Below are 20,469 nucleotides of genomic sequence, written 5' to 3'. Positions count from 1 at the left end.
TTTGTTACCCCCTGCTAAGCAAGTTTCACATCAACACAGAGCTGTCAAATTCAGTGAAGGAGATATGCCTGTGATGTGATGATCTATACATGTCACTTGAAAGGTAAGCCCTCTGATTATAAAGGGGAGACATGCTAAATGAAGCAAGGTGGACAAATAGATATTCTACAAAGATGAAAGCTTAAGGTATATAAAACCCAGATCAAATTGGAGTGAGTTTGCTTTTCTGGGAACCATTTTTTTAATTGGTCTCTGAGTACAAACCACCATAGATTAATGAGTTTTAATTTTGGTTATAGGTGACTTTCATGATTAACTTTGACTTCAATCTTCAAAACCTTCAGAATCAGGCATCTGTCAGTTTCCAAGCCTTAAGGTAAAACCTAATGAAGTCTTGAATTGATGATAGATGACTTCAATAATAGTTCTCTTTAAGTAATTTCCTAATGTTCGTTCCAATAGCGAAAGCTCTGAAGAAAACAAGGCAGATAATTTGGTCAATTTCAAAATCCCTCTGCTGTATGACGCCGAAATTCACATAACGAGGTGGGTGAAACCGTGAGTAGCCTGTGGCCACTGATATCACTCGGTGTGGAACACATCTGGCTCATGACTCTCTACGTTTATTCTTAACTGGAAAATTTGAATTAAAGGTCTCTCCCTCGTCAAGTAGGACAGAGGAAGTTTAGGGACAAGTCAGTCCTTAGGAAAACCCTACACGGCTATTTAGGTTTATTGACCGAGAACAATGCCAGAAAGACAGAGGAGCAAACTTTCTGCCACAGGCCGCAGGGCACTTCCTCTGCAGCCCTTCAGATGAGGGCCCAACCTTCCCAAAGGGTCAAAGCAGAACTCTCCGGACCCTGAGGAGGTGGCACCACTTTCTTCTCCATGCCTCTTCCTACTATCCACATGAGCTCTCAAGCGGTATCCCCACCCCTAAACACCAGAACTCCAAGCACAATGATCTGCACATAGTAGGTCCACCATAAGCATTAAATTGAATCATAGAAAATTAGCTTCTGGGTGGAAAACTCCTGACTTAACATAATGGGTTTCTTCCCACCAAGAGGAAACGAGGCATTTTCCAATGAGGTCATCTATGAAGAAATGCTTTATTCCCTTATCTTGCCTGGCCAGAGCAAGTGTACCTGGAAGCAGGGACAAAATACCAGTTGGTACTAGCTATCATGAGTTGTTCAGGGCAACAGGTGTCTTGAGAAGTGGCTAACACGTGGGATACCAAAGGTACTAATAGGGTGATGCATCACCTTAACCCCCACCAAGAAGTGAAGCAGGTTCACGGGCACAGACACACTAGAGCAGAGCCATGCAGGTACCCAACCTGCAGGTGATGCCCACCTTCGAGGCTGGAAACCAGAGTTCTTTACCTAGTGAGGCATGAAGGCACTTTCCTATCACAGCTCAGTGGTGCCTGGAAAATGCACTGCACTGTATTTCCAAGAAGCCAGGGTGTGAACAGTGTTCAGTGACGGACTTGTCCAGTTCGCCACATCGCCCCAACCCCCAGAAGCATGGAACACGTAGATCACGCACTAGATCACCGAGCAGAAACAAAAAGGAAAATGTGTCGTTATGTCTAGAGTGAGAGACACATGAGCAAAGATGAAAGAATGCTCCTATATCAAGTGAACTGCAAACAGCAAAAGCAAAAACAGATCCAGCCCAGTCATCCATCCCTGAAAAATTAATCTGTAACTGCAGATTCCAAAAGGACCTGCACTGTTGATAAAAGGATGGAAGACCAGTGCATCCAGAGAGATTGAGATTACCACATTACCTGATTTCTTCTCTCCCTACCTACATTGATTCTTATCCTATATGTTTTAGCTCAATACAACCTTTACATGATTCCACTCTCACGCCATGGCCAATTTTTCCAGACAATTTTCCCAACATGAAATAAATACAAGATGAAAGTGGGACTTCACTTTCAGTAATATCTTAGCTCTGTATTTCTGTGATGGTAAATTGGATTTTAAATTGGACCGTCTGATGTCCTTTAAAATATACCTGAAAGGTGAAAAAAATTAATACGGGGAATTATGGTGTGTAAAAACTAAAATGGCTCCTAATCCTACCACCCAGATCATTCCTCTGGATTTGTTTTTAAAGAAAGACATTAAATGTACATGGATAGAAAATCCAAACATTACAAAAAGATATACCATAAAGTGAAGTCATGCCTCCAGCCTCTTCTGGCTCTGGTCATCCCATACATGACTCAGCTATTTTCTGAATACCTTCCAGATGCAAGGTTGTTTATCTACCAGGATATATTCATGTAACACGGATGCACACATATTTACCCAAATGGAATAATAAAATGCTTCCTAATCTCACTTTTTCTTATATGATCTTAGAGAAGTTTATATATATGGACCTACAGATCTAACTTATTCTATTCCTGGCTGGATCATGATCTATGTATCCAGCTCAAGATTAATGAGCTATTTGGTTGTTTTGCATATTTATTTTGTTTAACCATCACAAGTAGAGCTGTAAAAAAAAAAAAAAAAAACCAAACACCAAAATTAACATCTTTGCAAACTTTGTGAAAAAATCCTACCCAGTCATTGAGTGTATCCCTTAGCAACCACTTTGATAAATATGCAGTTATGTTGTGCAAGTATTATGGGTGGAAATCATGATAGAATTATTTCTAAAACAGAAGCCCCCTGAGTATAGCTAACTGCTTATAAATACATTGATCATCCACAGTTAAGTAACTTAAGGAAAACTTAAGTAACAAATGGAAAAATGTCAGAGCTCTTTAAAATGCAAAAACAGAACATACTAATTTAGAAACTGTTCTTAGGGGGGTACACAAAGGTCTTCTGGACGGTAAAGAGAATAAATCATGCATATACAGCCAGACATTCTGTTTCAAATTCTAGTCAGTTTTCCCATTTTCCATGTAAGGCTGAAAAATCATTGTTCCCTCTCATCTACATAACCTTGACAGATGCCACATCTATTTAAGTCTACCTATGACATATTTTCCTTTTGAGAATTTGGGGGGAAATTTTTTAAACATAAAGACAAGAATTCAGTAAAGAAACCCAAAAAGTATCTCAGAAAATATCCAATTCAAATTTTTTTAGGAAATAGAGTCAACATCCAAGAATTAGGTAATATGCAGTTATGCAGTTATGTTGTGCATAGTAGGAAGAACTATTGCTTTTCAGATTCCTACGCCTGTTTCCCACTCCCCACAGTCCTAATGAAGCTATCCTGGTTGGAATCCAGCTTCAGCCCCAGAAATGAGTGGGGAGGAGAGGGAAGGGTATCCAGTTATGTGGCAGTTTGAGTGGTCCTGTGGGTATTCCTCTGATCTGGTCCTCACTTCATTTGGAAACCCTAGTTGGCAATTCCAAGCAAAGAGGTCAAATCATCTAATACCTCTAGGCCTAGTCTAATAAAACCTCTGGGTCAGCCATCAGAAAGGTGATTTCTACACTAGTCATGGAAAACCATGACCAACCTCAACTCAGACCAAAAGCATTAGAATTGGTTTGGAAATAGAGAAGGATAGGGAGAAGGAATGATAAAAGAAAATGTACACCCTGTTTTACAAGCACCCAATAACAAATACTGCAGGAACTAAAATCCTATCACTGCATTTCAGCCACCCAAGTGGAAAATCCTCTGGCTTATAAATCCATTCATCCAATCAACAAGGCCTAAGTGTGTACTGCATGAATACACCAGTCAGTATAATAGCAACCTTGGGGTCTGTCAGTTTTAAAGGAATACATTTGTACTTATTTTAGGAAATTTACAACTGATAAACATGTAACACAAGGAGCCTTGCAGAAAGATCATGAAGGGATAGGTTTTTAAAGGAATTTGTTTTAGCCTGAGAAACATAAGCCTACAAATAGCAAGCTTTCATACCTTAATGTAAACTTTTACTTTTAATATAAGCTAGAAGGTATTTAAATAAAAGAAATATTACACTTCAAGAACAACAGCAAAACTAAGATATTTGACTTGACAAACATCATCCAACAGATCCACCAACATAAATTTTTATGAAGTCTCCTCGGATGGGAATGTTCCTTCTGTCGTGCACAGTTTTGAAGATATTGGTCCAAAGTTCGTCTTCTCTGTTAAGGTTGGTAAGCCTGTCAAAAGAATACTAAATCATGGGGCACCTGTGTGGCTCAGTCGATTGAGCATCCGACTTCAGCTCAGGTCATGATCTCATATCTCATGAGTGAGTTCCAGCCCCACATCAGGCTCTGTGCAGACAGCCTGGAGCCTGCTTCGGTTTCTGTGTCTCCCTCTCTCTCTACCCCTCCACTGCTCATGCTGTCTCTGTCTCTCAAAAATAAACATTAAAAAAAAATAATCAGGAGAATAGGAAAGAAAAAATAAGGAAGCCAGGAAGAGAAGAAGAAAGTAAAATGTTGAAATATACCAGTGGTTCTCAAACTTGAGCTGCATTAGAATCACCTGGGGGAATGTTAAGACACATCACTGGGCTCCATCCTGACTTCCTGACTCAGTAGGTCTACGGTGAGCCTAAAGATGTACATTTCTAACAGGTTTCCAGGTATAGCTGATGTTGCTGGTCCAGGTGCTGTACTTTGAGAATCACTAAGACTCTTAATAAATAGCTGAGGCTTTTGTACATAGCTATGTGTTCTGGATAAAAGATAATGGATATATTTTGAAAGTAAATGTTTACTATTAATCAACAATGTATTAATATAATGTTATTACTGTGGTCAAAAGTCTCTGGAATACAATAAATATGCCAATTTATCCTTGGAGACCACTTCTACTTGAGAAGCTAACCATTTGTATCCAAATTTCATTCAGTCTCCATTGGCTATTAGTAAGCAATTATTAATCTAAAGATTGTTATCAATTACATAAAGGGAAATTTGAAAAAGTTGTTATTTTATAATAAATTACAAAAAATTTGGAATGTAAAAAGAATACATCCACGACCTTAAATGAATACCATTTTATTTTTACATTTCCTGCTAGTTAGTTACATGGTTACAACCTTAAGATTTGGTGATTAAAAAATCTTTAGAAGTCCTGATTTGTGATCCAGATAATGGAATTTGTATCATGTGGCTAGTATTTGGCAACTACTTCTTTAATGGGATATTTAATCAATCAGTAGTAACAATAAAATAACATTCATAGAGGTTAAAAAGTATCAGCATTTGTACCAAGTGCTTTACATATGTTAACCTGTTTTGCAGGCTAGTTATAACGTTGGTAGAACTATTATTTCTATGGTTGTTGTTTAAAATGTTTAACAACCAGTAGGACGTGATCTCTGGCCAATTAGAACAGACTCCCCACTCATGCGAACAACTGCTGTCTGCACACACTAAGCTGCTGACTATTTTTATTTTACAAATGAGGAAAACGGAAGGATACACAGGTTAAGTATCTTGCCCAAGCCACACTGCCAGTCAGGGGCCAAATGGGACGTCAGCCCTGGTAGCCCAGCTCAACAGACAGCAGGTGTTTTTAACAAACTCCTAAGTCACAACTTACAGTTCAAACTGTAGAGGCTGAGATTCTCCACTGAGAGGTGAGACACACAGACCCGAGTGTGACTGCAAAGTAACAAGGCTCACTTTCAAATGGCCTCAGTCTTACCATTTAATAGTTGCCCTCCATCAACACAGAGGTTATTGATCACTTTCTTTGCAACATGTGCATGATCTAGCAGTAACCAGAATGTTTTCTTCCATATTACATAGGTAACAACAGGAAGTGTTCCAGTCAGCATGGCATCCGTGATCATCCACATCCCTCAATACACCAAAGAAAAGAACCCGTTGATGTATGTGACTGGGGTGCACACAGATCAGGTAAGGGCAACTGAATTGCCTATAAAATTGTGCACTTTCAACATGGAAATGCCCCATGAGGTTGGGGCGATCATGTCTCAGATCTTATGGATGGAAAACTTGAGAAGATAAAGGTTCTGCATCCTGAGTGCCAGGAAAGTAGCAGTCAGTGTCCTATCAGAAGCAGGATACTGTTATAAGGAAACAATTACAGATGGTAGAAATTATTCCTAAAGCCTTGTTTTGGCCAGGTGAAGATCTGACTTTGTCAGAGCCCTGTCCATTGAGTAGTTAGTTCACTGACAAGTATGAGGTCGAACCCACCACGGGAGAACAATTGGTCTACACAGCTGCAGTTAGTAGCTAGTCTTTAAGACGCTGGCCTGGCCTTCCACCTGGTAGTGATCAACCCTGTTCCTCATTTTTATCAGCTGGGCCTCATGCCCAGGCCCAGGCCTACCCCCAGGCAATTAAATCAGAATCTCCAGGGCTAAGACTCCAGCACCAGAGATTCCATAAAAGCCCCCACTTCCAAGTGGTTCTAACATGCAGCCTGGGTTCAGAAGCACTGTGTAGCCAAATCCCCGGACACTGGCTCAGCCTTAGTCTGGCACTTAGAGCTGGTTCTACAGTAGTGTTATTCCTGTGGTGCGCAGAGGTAACTACCGGAAATCGAAATCTTAAAATGGGGCACAGGAAAGAACCCTGAATCAAACCACTCACAACCTACTGGTACTGCAAATGGTCTTAGTACGTACCAGGTAAGCACCCGTGCTGCCCCACCAAGTGGCGCCAGGAGGATTTGAATACTTCCAAGTTTATGTTAATCGACTACAAGAAGTGTGGCCAGGTCAGTGATGTGAAAGCAACCTAATGATCCCTCCCCCGCCCAGACATGTGACCACAGGATTTCCTAACATGTTAAAAGGAACATCACAGATCACTTTGCTTCCTGAGACTGATTTGATGTCCTTCTTTGCAGGCTGGTGACATCAGTTGTAATGCTGAAATAAATCCACTGAAAATAGGACACACAGCTGCTTCTGTATCTTTCAAGAATGAAAATTTCCGGCACATTAAAGAATTGGTGAGGACAGGTTAACGGGGTGAAAGTTTCCTTGGGTGATTTATTGTTTTACCTGGAAATCAATGCACTTCTTTTCTCCTACCATCTCTTATGGTAGAACTTTCTCATTTTGGCTTTGATGGACTGTATGAATCAAGACTTAGAAAATACACTCTCAAATCCAGGTTATTGGGACTATTACTTATGCCGGTAGTAAAAAATACATGTTCCATATTTCATGAAATCCAAAGGATTCCATGTGAAACTACTGTTTTGTACCAGGCGCTTTGTAAGCATTGCAAAGAGCTGTGAGGGCAGCATGTGTGTGCTTTGAAGGTGAAGCTCCTTACATCTCCCTTCCACATCATCACTGATATCTCATTTAGCTGCTTAAAATGCCTCTCTAGCCGCCTTCTCTGTTTTCCAATATTTCATTATCTCCTGCTCCAGAGCTATGCCTCTTTCTTTGAGAAAGAGGCTAGTCTAGTACTTAAATAGTAAATGTTTAGCAAACAGTAACCCTAAACAAACCATAGTTCTCCTCTAAGAACAACACGGAAATTCTGGTTTTCTTTTATTGCACTGGTTTTGTGATGAATGGGACGGGGTGGGGGGGGGGGTGTGGGTACAGGAAAATAGGAGAATGAAATTTTTTTTTAAGTAACTATAGTAGAATTACAGTGTAATATGACATATCTAAACAGTAGTATGTAAAAATGTCCAGGAGAAATAATCTCAGAGTATGCCAAAATATATCTTTGAGCACTTTCCTTATTTTTGTGAAAATGTTTTGATTTTTGTAAAAGGGGTAACTGATCACTGTGAACAACCTAAAACTAACAGCACAAAAACACTACAAAGAAACTAAAGTCCTCTAGAAACTTAACAGCTGGCCACTCAGTATTTAATGAACGTCCTTCTCTATATCTCTAAGTATTCATCCATACCAAGATACATGTACACTGTTACATAAATCGACCATGGTACCTTTTTTTATAGGTTATTTGGTCACAACATTTTTAATAGACTTTACTTTTTAGAGCAGTTTGAGGTTCATGGCAAAACTGAGCGGAAAGTACAGAATTTCCCAACTACTTTCTGCCCCCACTGTCCAAACCCCCTCCCACATCAGAGCGGTACATTTGATGAACCTACAGTGACATCATAATCATGCAAAGTCCATAGTTTACATTAGGATTTACTCTTGATGTCAGATATTCTATGGATTTTCACAAATGTATAATGACCTGTTTCCGCAATTGTAGTATCCTAACAGGATAGTTTCAATGCCTTAAAACTCCTCTGCATCCCATGTAGTCATCCCTCCCTAACCCTTGGCAACCACCGATTGTTTCACTGTCAACTATGTTTTTGTTTTTGTTAGAGCATGAGCAGGGGACAGAGGGAGGGGGACAGGTGGAAGAGAGACTCCATCATAAGCAGGCTCCACGCTCAGTCCCACAACCCTGGGATCATGACCTGAGCTGAAATCAAGAGTCAGAGGCTCAACCTACCAAGCCACCCAGGCATCCCTTTATCAATTATGTTTAATGACTAAATTGCACTGCATTTTGTGCACGTATATTCGATAAGTTACTTACCTAGTATGTTGTGGATAAACACAATTATTTCATCTTAGGGGGTGTGTTTACTCTCAGAAGTAGTGACGCAATAAACAGGCTCGATGTACTCTTCTCCACACATTTGTTATCTCCCGAGGCCTTCCATGCAGATGGGAAATGGCCAGGCAGAGTGTGCACCTTTTACCTTTTGAAGCAAAGCGACACAATCTCCTGAAGAAGGGTTATGACTACTAACAGTTCATGAGGTTGTCTGTTTCCCTAGATCCTGCCCAGCACTGGGTTTTATCTATCTTTAAAATTTTAGCATTTACTCTTTAAAGTCCATACTAACTCTCTCCTTTTACCATTGACTTCAACCTGAAAGAACTGTAGAAGTGCTACGTGTGGCAATGTTACCTGCTGGCTGAAAGACCTTCAGGTCAAAGGAGAGTACTTCCTTAATGTGTCTACCAGAATTTGGAATGGGACTTTTGCGGCAGTAAGTATAAGCTTTATTTGTTGGGTTTATCAATAGCAAGGGAGCAGAGGGGTTCACTGTCAATAAATTCATACCCTTTGACAAAAGTAGTATTCTGGCTAATATCAGCAGTGCCCAAATGACTCCAAGCAATTATATCCTGGAAGCCAACATGCTTCCATGCCTTTCCAAAGCTTGCCCAACCTGGCTGTGCCTCAGAATCATCTGGGGTGCTTGTAAAGCATCAGCTTCATGGACTCCATGCCAACCCACGACATCAGTCTCTGACATGTCGTCAGGATCCCCTGTGCTGTCTTGGGGTACAATGAGCCACCTGCTTTGTCTTCATCTTCATGCTCTTGGTATTTCTGACTCCCTAGTCACCTGTACCATGCCCAAATCAAAGTGCCTATGTCTGTCTCCTTCCTTGAGCTCCCAGCTAATTGATCTCAACCCACCACACAGATGAATCCAACATCAGGATCCATCTTCCTATGTTAGAGCCATGGGACTACTCTGCTCTCCTGTTTTACCCTTTCTTTGGTCAAATCCCAGTGTACACACAGCTTTTTCAATCATTTGTCTCATGCAAAGTTTAAAGAAGGTGTCAAAACAATGTCAATGTTTCCTGCCATTTCCCAGGTTATGACTCTGTGGTAGTGATATCCGCTTTTGGCAGAGATTTCAGTAGCCCAGAATCTCAGCCTGGTATGACAAATACAGGGATAGACAGGGCTTCTTAAAGCAGACTGCGTAAGTAGATAGCTATTCATTTTAGCAACACTGGCTCTGATCGAGGCAGCAAAAAATTAGTCTGAAACACCCCTGTGCCGGGGGTCTTCATGGCTCTTCTGGATTTTTTTTAAAACAAATAATCAGTCCTCGAGGTGCTTCCCACCCAAACTCTATTCCCCGTTTTCTAATCGCTTCTTGATCTCTGCAAGAATCCCATTCCCCGCTGTGGAGTCTTAAGATTAGAAGACTAAGTTCCCTTTGAACTCGTCCATGGAACCACAATATAAGAAATATTCTTGGATAAAGACGTAACAGAAAGAGGAACAGTGAAAGGCAGGGAGGGGAAAAGGGAAGTAGGCGTGTGGAGGAGGAGCTCGGTTTTCTTCTTGCTGGCTTTTGTTAGTTACATTTACTTGCAAGGCTTGCAGATACCTCCAAATCCTCTAAGATGAGAAGCATGCAGTGAGCTACACCTCCATCCCAGATGATGCAGTTTGGTGCCACATTTCACCAATTGGTTATCTCCTTGGATCTGAGGAAGGAATGTTTTCCTGGCAACCTTTGCCAGCAGGGAAGGAAAACTGCTGTGCATCAAAATGTATTCGTGCCGGCTCTGTAAAAAGCATTTGGGTTTTTTGAGTTTGTGTAAAACTGTATTATTTTAACGGTAAGACTTTTTAAAGCAACTTCCCGAAAGTTTTCAAGAGCAGCAATTTCATTTCTGGGAGCAAATTTCTGAAGTAATGTATTTATGCTTTTTCGACGTGGTTATGGTTAAGATGGAAAACTCCCATGAGTTATTGTCTGTCACACCCTACACATCTTCCTCTTTGACGAAAGGTCAAATGTTTATTCTCACCTTGTTTCTGGCTACTTCAACAGCCAAATGGATGTTCTCAGACCACCCAGGAGATCCAGTCTGAAATATGAACCTCATTTCCTGTAGTAGAGCCCATTAACATACTGCCTTTCACTCTTTTTCTGATGCAGTGCAAGTGAACATTGCAAGTAATTTCCTCACAAAGTGATTGCTCAGGCTTCCAATGGCATTGTTGGCTGCCATTTCTAAGGCAAAGCCTTGTTGAATGCCAGCTGGTGTGTTACTTCATTCTCTCAGGTATGCATGGTGTAACTACCACTGCTTGTTAACCCTGCAGGATATCATGTACACAGTTGCGCAAAGGGCCAGGTTTGGGAGGGCAGGTAGGTCAGTGTAAAGAAATTCTTTTTAGGGGCGCCTGGGTGGCGCAGTCGGTTAAGCGTCCGGCTTCAGCCAGGTCACGATCTCGCGGTCCGTGAGTTCGAGCCCCGCGTCGGGCTCTGGGCTGATGGCTCAGAGCCTGGAGCCTGTTTCCGATTCTGTGTCTCCCTCTCTCTCTGCCCCTCCCCCGTTCATGCTCTGTCTCTCTCTGTCCCAAAAATAAATAAAAACGTTGAAAAAAAAATTAAAAAAAAAAAAAAATTCTTTTTAGTCTACAGGGACTGTGAAACCAGCATCACCTAACTACCTAACTGCCTTTTTTTTTTTTTTTTAAGGAAACAATTGTCAATACTCTAAATGTTTCCCCCAATAATGTTTAAGATACAAATGATCAGGGTAACTTCTGATGCAATCTTCCATCTTGAGAAAATTAAGACTAATCAGAGACTGGGGGGTCGGAGTCGGCGGCGGGGGGGGGGGGGGGGAGGAGGAAATAAATTGCTCACTTTTTGGATATGCATTCTTTTTTTGGCTCCCAGATATAATTTAGCAAATTACCTCATGTAGTATGTTGAAACATGTGCCTTGGTAACCAGAAAAACTGAATCCTAGTAGCCAGAGCATATGAAGGCAGTTCTCCAATCTGGGCATTGTATGCTATTTCAAGCAAGCATCAGTCCCGAGAATTGCATTACAGAAAAAAACAAAATACACATCAATAATGTATCCATTGAAAAAGAATTTTCTTGTAACTAGATCCAGGAATACATGTAAAAGCTATTTCAAGTTAGGTGGTTACTAGTAACAGCATAAAATCTGTGTCCTTCGTATATGTCTGCACCAAATACAGTTTTTTTATAGAAACACTTAGATTAGGAAACCTGAAATTACTCATTATGTAGCTTGACAAAAGGTTCAGGGTGTCTGCTGCTGACATGCATGGTCAAGTCTAAGTGTACTTCTATTTTTAATTTGATTTTCCATTCCATTATTTGACTTAGGTAAATCTATAAAAACATCAAGGTTGCAACTTTCCCTCATGTTGAAAAACTTCATAAAGTTTTAAAAAATCTGAACTGTGATCTTTCCCAGTTAAAAGCTTCATTTCTAAACCTTTGTTTTTGGGTTTTTTTTTTTTTTTTTAACTGTTTTCAAGTTAGACCTGGGGAGCTCTTTTTAACCTACAATGCCTGGACTTCATCCCCAACGCCCACACCCCCCTTCCCACTGAGGTTTAATTTGCGATTGTGGCAGGGCCCGCCCACCCCACGTGTTTAGTCTCCCAGGTCCTTCTCATGTGTGGTCCTCCACAGATCACCAACTCAAGAACACCAAGATTCTGGAGTCTTCAGAGCTGCCATTTGCTCTAACACACCAATTTCATGCGTTCATTTCTGCTAAGATAAAACATGTTTTTTATTTCTATGTTCCAGTCAACTTTCCAGACAGTACAGCTGACCGCATCTGCAGAAATAAACACCTATAACCCTCAGATATATGTGATCGAAGAAAACACAGTCACGGTGAGTATACCTTATCACTCCTAGTAGGCACTGGTCTTTGATAGGCATTCCGTTTCTGAAAACTTGAGAGTAGTGGTTCTTCTCACCTACATGGTTATAGAATATAACTGAAACTCTAAAAACCTGATGTGAGGTTGAGCTTTTTGGCAAAGGTATCTGCTACTCAAACAAGTCCAGTGAGGTACTTGTCCTCCGCATTCCCCACCCCCACCTCCCCTTGTTGGCAAAGCTGGACCAGCAGTGACACTGCAGCAGAAGGCACAACAGAGGGGGTTCATCTTATTTGTGACTCCTTCCTCCGTGCCTAAACCAGCACCACCAGCTCTTCCTTCCTTCTTTTGATTTCACAAAACAGTCTAGGTCATAGGCCATAACATTCAGGTCATTCTTATTTGAATCATAGATTTTATTTTACAGTATTTTTTAAAGAGAAAGTGCTTAAGTATGCTTAATAAATAAGGCATTTATTAGAGGGCATTTTTTTTTTTTTTTTTTTTTTTTTTTTTTTAGTATTCCTTATAGCTACATACTGGCACTGTGTATAGGGTCCATTCATTAGTTCTTATAGTCTAGAAAATTATAAATGTTCCCCTTGATATAAAACAAAAAAAGGGTCTTGCAAAGAAATGCACTTTTAGAGAAAACAAAGGCTCACTGTTCTAAGGGCTGGCACAGGACAACTTTCCTTTGCAGTGAGCCTCTGGTTGGAATATGCCATATTTAGATAGAGCAGGATTTCCATGCTCTGCTAATCTGCTGGCAGAGCCCTTTCCATTTTTCCTCCTAATGCTTTTGTTACAAACTAGAAGCCAGTTTAAGACTCTATCCCAAAGACCAGCCTGGCAGCTGGCCTCAGTCCAGTGTTGTAGCCATTAAAAAGCCAATGGCCCTGTGAACTCTGGACCTCTCTCCATACTTGAGAGTAAGGCTCACACACGGCCCTGGTATCTCACTCTGGTCCCAGGGGAAATTATTCCAAAAGAGGATGCTGTTTGGCCTCTGGCTTAAGACCCTCAGTCAAGGCCCACACCTACTCTTCAGAGGCTGGGGCATGGAAAATCAGAAATGGAGCCAAAGGAAATGTGGACTTCAAATTCAAAGTATTATGAACTTAGCAGTACTATAGATATTTTAACAGTTCATTTTAGAAAAATGTAGTGTTCAGACTATCTGAATATCTGCTGAGGTCTTTTTTTTTTTCCCCCAGAAAGTACTAGTAAATAAGTTATAATTTGAAATTAACAATTTTAATGAACCTTTAGATTTTTTTTCTTGGTTTTCTCTGAGCAATATTGGTAAATAACAAAGACCAACTATTAGTTGTCTATGAAACTAGATTTTGAATCCAAATATTCTAGATGATTTTTTGAATATTTGGAATCCAGATAATAATCTGACCTATCTCTCTATAGAGTAGATTAAGTGATTCTTAAATTTGTTTGAATTCTGGTCCATTTAAAAATCTGAGAAAAAAAACTTATACTCGTGGATCCCTTTGGATCCATGGACCCCAGACTGGGAGATTCTGGAATGGAGAGTAAAGATATGACTGCCATTAAGCAGTGAACTATATGAATTCAGTTACTTTATTCCTAAATTTATAAAGCCTTATTTTATCCCTTGAAAATACAAATGAGAAGTAACAGAATTACCAAAAGGCCAGACTCAAATTTAGTCCAACTCATAAATTCTGTGATAAGCAGCAGCTTGTCTGCCATGGTCATGTAGTATTCAACCAATCAGTAAGATTTTTGTTACCTTGCTTTGCCCACAATGTAGTTCTTAGTATTCTTAATACACTTTGTGGAGGAAATGGTAGGGATTCTTTCTGTAACTAAAAACATATATATACATACACACACATACACACAATATATATATATATACAGTAAAACCTTGGATTGTGAATAACTTGTTCTGCGAGTGTTCCGCAAGACGAGCAAACATTTCTAATAAATTTTAACTTGATCAACGAGCGATGTCTTACCATAGGAGTAGTCCGTGATGCTGAACATCCCACTGTCACAACTGAGCTGGTGGTTCCTGAAATTCGCTTTGATTCACAAGTACTTTGGATTACAAGAATGTTTCTGGAACGAATTATGCTTGTAAACCAAGGTTTTACTGTATATAAAATATACGGTATTTTACCATTAGAACTCTTAGGGCTGCCATTCTATTAGAGTCACAAAGATTCCCAGGAAGTGGACATAAAGGATCACACATAGCCTCCAGGACAATTTATCACTGAAAAGGTCAACTTGAGCCCTGAGCTATTAACTATCACTTTTTAACAATGCACATCAAGTACTCCTGAGTGAGAGTTAAGTGAAATCAATATTTAGAAGCCCGGTACAAAGCTGCTGTTGCTTAATCACAAGGCATCTGAGTTGTTGATTTGTTTGGTCCTTGGCCACCCCTGCCCCCTTCCAAGTTTGGACTCCAAATGCTGTCATTTAACAATGAGACTGTCTGCCAGAAACTAAAGTTCCTATTTCATAAATAAAGCATCTAAAGTTGTCAGAGATGACATAACCACTAAATACGGACACAATTAAAGGGAGGAAACTAGAAAACTTGTATTCTTTGCCTGTACTTTGCAGAAGCATTTTCTCTAGAAATTGTACTGCACAATGTTTAGCTGAGGAATGAGATCCTGACCAAGTGACATCACCTTTCTAGACCACCATTAATAAAATCAGAGACTTTGAATAGACCATCTCACTTTTTTGGGGGTGCTACCATTAGTTAACTGTTGCATATATACATACATTTACAGATTCCCATTACGATAATGAAACCCCATGAGAAAGCTGAAGTACCAACTGGAGTTATAGTAGGAAGTGTAATTGCTGGAATCGTTTTGCTATTAGCTCTGGTTGCAGTTTTATGGAAGGTAAGAAAATTATACTTAAAAATATGGGGCTCCTGAATACATCTGTCTTGAATTTCCTTATCAAACAGTAACCTTAAGTTTTATGTGGTACCTACCTCCATCATAAGAGAAAAGGAGAGGCAAATTTATTTGCAAATTCTCACATCCGTTCCTGAAAACCATCAGTAAGGATTTTATATACAATATATAAAATGAGGTCTGGATCCCGATACTTTTTTTTCCAACCTGCCTTTTTATCCAGACCCCTGAATGTTTTGTTCAGGTACCAAAAAAAAACAAAAACAAAAAACAAAAAAACCAGACCCTGGAAAATGTATGCCATTCAGTTCAATCCTGTGTATTATTTCCTCACTGAAAAGCTGAGCCCAAGTCATAGTCTGCACATCGTCCTCTCCAGAGCCCCAGAGATTCCCACAGGGGCTTTAGTGGGCAGCCAAGGGGGTCTGAGGCCCCATAACAAAATAATTCACACGTGGTAAAAACTGTACATCACCTTACAGCTTGGCTTCTTCAAAAGAAAATATGAAAAAATGTCCAAAACTGCGGATGAGATTGACGAGACCACAGAACTCAACAGCTGAGCCCCACGGCGGTCTCACTGCAACGTGAGCTGTGGCAGCACGGCCAGGGTTTGCTGTTTGCGTGAATGGATTTGTTTTAAATCCCAGTGCTTTATGTGTAAGCGGTAAAACTCGCCTGATACTTTATGAAAACTGCAGGTCAGTTTGGGAAGAAGAAATTGGGTTTTTTTTTGGGGGGGGGGGCGGCTAGGAGTAGAAAGGGTAAAAGACATATTTTATATGGGCGGGGGGTGGGGGCAGGGAGTGACCTTTACACTGGCTGGTCCAGAGTTTACATAATGTGCATTGTGTCAGAAACATGAAATGCTTCCAAACATGAGAAGTCTTAAAGAAAAATAGAACCTTTCTCAGATTTGGTGGGGGGGAACCCCAACCATTTAAAGTGATTGTTTTTAAACAGTAACCACAAGAGTGGAAGTACTTGGCCTAGCTATATAATTAGCTTGGATACTGAGGTTGATGGGGGGAAAAAGACAACATAGGTCTTCAACTTATGCTGGTCATCCAGAGCTGTCACAGAGGTTATTTGAAGTGACCTTTTTGTTAATGAAGTAAGGTATAATTTGCTGCTGTCGGCCTTCTCAGAGTCCCTTTTTTGCTATGATCTATTTATCAAAACAATATTGGATACCTGGTAGGAGCCTAGAGTATGCTTCCTACAGAGGAAACCTCCATTTAAGGGGGTGGGGGCTGGGAGGGTAGTTTAGAAGTCAAATGCAAAATTGTTTAAAATCTGTATCACAACATTGATGGTAAAACCCTATCTACTAGAGGCCCAGCCTGTGCCAAAAGAAATAGGAAGTTCCCCTTCTCCTTCACCATGTACAACTGGCTGACTTGACTGCCCGGCAGGGACCTAGTTTGAATTTATGGAAGAGGAGTAATTTCTTTGGCATCCTTCCTCCTTCCGTACTAAACCACTCTTGCACCTACCTCCTGGTGTCCCCATCTTCTAGAAGCCCACTAAGGCGTGCCTTCCTCTCTAGTAATTCAGGGTTAGCCACCTCCCTTTGGCCTTCATCCAGATCTCCAATTCGTTGGAGCAGCTGCTCTACACCAGGTGTGAGGAAGAAAAATCATCTCACTTACCTACTTGCATGAATAATCCCTTTAACTCCAGGGAGCTATTTTCCTTTATTGCTAAACAAGTAAGAAAAATAAGCCACAGTGAATTTCTAATTGTTGGAATTTCAGGCAGTGCAAACAAAGTACAAAACTCGGGAATTTGCAAATTACGAGGAGACCTTGGAAGCCCCCAAATTAGCAGGTGCACCCTCTGTGCTTGTGTGTTGCTGGAGGACTTAAACTTTCAGAAGAATGACTCCCGCCTGGGCAAGTATGCTCATTAGGTAGCTCCTTAGGTCCCAACTCCTGGAACACTTATTTGGTCAAAAGAGGATGAAACCCAGTGGTCCATATTTTAACAAGCATCCCAGTCACTAACGTAAATGGACTGCCTTGGAACGCCACCCGTTTCTCCTGCACCTTTTGTTTCAGCCCACACACTCTCCAGGAGGGACTGGGAGAAAGGCAGAGGCAAAGGCAAGTGGGAACTATTTAATGTCAGAAACTGCATACCTAAAGCTTTGGACAAATCACTTGGCCTCTTTAAACTACAGTGTCCTCATTATAAAATGAGAAGACTGGGTTGGAGTTCAGCAGCAATGCTTTTAGTTTTGAAAGTCGAAGATCTGGATTTCTTACAGACAATCCTCAAAAAACCTGACTTTGAAAACAAGTACGTGCCTGTGTGCCTCAGGCCCAACTGCTCTTCTGGCCTGGCTCCTGCGAGCTATCTAGAGCTATCTGTGTTGTCTGGTAACTTATTTTGTATTTGACAAAGCAAAACAAACCAGGTGGAAAAATCAGCCATAAAATGGCAGGGGCTTATAGCTTTGGCTATCTCTAGATGTGCTAAAGCCCAATTCTTATAACAGCTGTGTGGATTCAAATACTTTGAGTCCAAAGTTTTTTTTTTTTAAAGAGTGGAGGAAAAACCTAAGTTGATAAAGAATATTTAAGAAACCATGTAACTACTGTGTACATATACAGACTAGTTCTTCGGGGTGCTATACAAAGAATTCTAGCAGGTCATTCCTTTTATTTCACTCTGCCTCGCCTTTCTTACAGAAGCACTAAACTGAGGTCACGTGCCCACGGCGAGCTTGAGTGCTTTGGCCAAGCCGGGGCTTAGGTAGTGTACCTCGTCAGGACTGTCTCCATGAAGCAGCTGGCTTCCTACAACCTAAAAACTTAGCCACTGGTCTCTGTGCCATTTATTCCACTGGGGCAGGGTTTCTTTGCCTTGGCCCTGCTGACAAGGGGCTGGGTGACTCCTTGCAGGGGGCTGTCCTGTGCACAGTAGGGTGTTGAGCAGCATCCCTGGCAGCTACCAGGTGCCAGGAGCATCCTCTCTCCCAAGTTGTGACAATATACAAGTATCTCCAGACACTGTATCACACTTCCTGGGAGGCAAAAGTCACCCCAACGGAGAAGCACTGCGCCAGGAGCAAGTGGCCTAAATGGGCAACAGATTTGAGGCAGGGGCTCTAGTGAGCAGTATTTCTCCAACACTTTTAAGCAAAGGCGAGTATATAGCCAAGAAATCAAAGAACAAAACCCCACTGCTTGAAAACAAGTTATGTATTCCTAGTCAGCCTTACTTTTGCTTTGAAAGTAAGTATAATATGGGGCTTAAAAAACACCATCTTAAAGTTTCCATTTCATAAATGGTATATATAGACAAGATCTGTAGAATGTGATTAAAAAGAGTTGCTTCATGCATGGCTGCCACACAAGCCATATAAAATAGTAAAATAGTTTGTAAAGAAGCTGCATTGAGACTTGAAATTGTGCATCATTCATTTTAGTAGCAAAAGAACTGGAGATTTTTTTTCTAGCTGGCAGTGTTCTCTTTATAAAATAGTAGAAATTATTAACTGTGAAAAAGAACTAAACCCAATTTATCCTAATCACGTAAGTGATTATACAAAAAAACTATCATAAAAGGTATAATTTTATAATGTATTTATCTCTCCTGATATACAGCTGTAAATTATTAAAAATCTCCCACGCTGATGGTGCGGAGCCTGCTTAGGATTCTCTCTCCCCACCCTTCCCCGACTCGCTCTAACAAAAAACTTAAAAAAATATATATCAATTAAGACATTAAACAGAAAATAGGATCCCTCAAACTGAGCACCGTGGCCTAACTTTACTTTTTCAATTTGCACACGAAAAATACCTGCATTCATGACTTTTCAGGACTATGCCCTTCATGTGTATTAACAAATACCCATTTTAAACAATCTGAAAGACTAAACATCTAGAGGTAGAAGATAAACATGAGGGTAAAGTCTGAAATAAAAAGTGTTAACTACTTCTTCAAACCTTAAAGGATGAAACCGTTTTTTTATATTTACATATGGCTACATTTTCATCTGTACCTGGTTTATTTTGACAGATAAAATGTATATATTGCACAACTATGTTAGAATTGTACATTTTCTAAAGAGAAAGGATCTTGGATATTTTCCTTCATGTAAAGTATAAATCTTTAAGATGTGATTAAGTATATTTGTTTTTGATTAACTGGTTTTTGCCTTTTTCTCTCCAAAAATATAAAAATGAATGTATCATGTTCATCAAGTTGCACAACTCATTTGATTCCTGAGAAATCATTGGAAAAGTAATAAACATTAACGAGAAAAGCTCTTAACTAAGAATGAGACTCTAAAGTGTTTTTTAATTATAAACCACTCTTCATACCACATTACTAAATTATAATTAAAGTTGTTTTGAAATTAAAGTTACTGACTTTGGACTTCTGATTTTATGGCTCGTATATTTCAGTGTATTTATCGTATGCACTCACCCTGCTTCAGAACACGTTCAAGACTCCATGTAAGAGTGAGGATGTATCTAATTTCTTACATTACTAGCAGTGACCACAGGCTGTTTTGTAAGAACCTTCAATTGCCTTCATAGTTTACAGACTAGATGTAAAACCTTACTTCTAAATGTGTGGTCCACAGATAGGCAGCCCTGCATCATCTGGGGCCCATTACCAAATGTGTATCTCTACGGCATCCAGAAGTGAATTCGAAGGGAAGTTTAACAAGATTCTCCAACGAAACACATTCCATACTGAAAGTTTGAGAAGCACTGCTCTAAAGCACAACTTCTCTCTCCAAACGTGTACTTGGAAGAGAGAGAAAAAAAAGTTGGCCAAACCATTGCAACTTGCCAAAACATTCAGGGTTTTTTTTTTTTTTACTCTAGTTTTAGTAGTAAGCAGGAGGGTTTAAATATTTTAAGGATTAAATATGCTAAAGGTATTAGGTGTTGTGAAAGCTACGTATCCAGCTTACCGACTGGCCCTCAATGTACAGACTGGCACATTAATGCAAAGCTTGGGTGGTACATGTTTCCATTTCCATGGATACACACGTGTCTCCCATTCCTGCATCAGGTGATTGCTCAGACACCTTCCTCAGCCCTGCCCATCTCAGTCCCGCTGAACCAAGTCGTAAGGGCCGCTGACTGCAGAACCATCACAGTGTGTCTCGTACACATCGTACATTA

The 20,469-nt window shown here is 40.3% G+C and overlaps 1 protein-coding gene across 1 annotated transcript in view; it reads left to right on the top strand.

The window, feature by feature from the left end:
- The window catches only part of ITGA2 (integrin subunit alpha 2), a 114,271-nt gene extending 94,563 nt beyond the window's left edge, over positions 1 to 19,708 (top strand). The window contains exons 22-30 of the mRNA XM_043598708.1: positions 300 to 376; positions 463 to 546; positions 4,036 to 4,138; positions 5,754 to 5,864; positions 6,826 to 6,930; positions 8,857 to 8,970; positions 12,319 to 12,408; positions 15,188 to 15,304; positions 15,805 to 19,708. Coding sequence (XP_043454643.1) covers positions 300 to 376; positions 463 to 546; positions 4,036 to 4,138; positions 5,754 to 5,864; positions 6,826 to 6,930; positions 8,857 to 8,970; positions 12,319 to 12,408; positions 15,188 to 15,304; positions 15,805 to 15,885 — 882 coding nt within the window. The 3' untranslated portion in view covers positions 15,886 to 19,708. The remainder of the gene's footprint in view (positions 1 to 299; positions 377 to 462; positions 547 to 4,035; positions 4,139 to 5,753; positions 5,865 to 6,825; positions 6,931 to 8,856; positions 8,971 to 12,318; positions 12,409 to 15,187; positions 15,305 to 15,804) is intronic.
- Positions 19,709 to 20,469: the final 761 nt, after the last annotated feature.

The sequence above is a fragment of the Prionailurus bengalensis genome, chromosome A1, assembly GCF_016509475.1.
Source record: "Prionailurus bengalensis isolate Pbe53 chromosome A1, Fcat_Pben_1.1_paternal_pri, whole genome shotgun sequence".
NCBI classification, from domain to species: Eukaryota; Metazoa; Chordata; class Mammalia; order Carnivora; family Felidae; genus Prionailurus; species Prionailurus bengalensis.
Note: the sequence above shows the minus strand (reverse complement) of the source record. Positions and strands in the feature narration are given on the sequence as shown.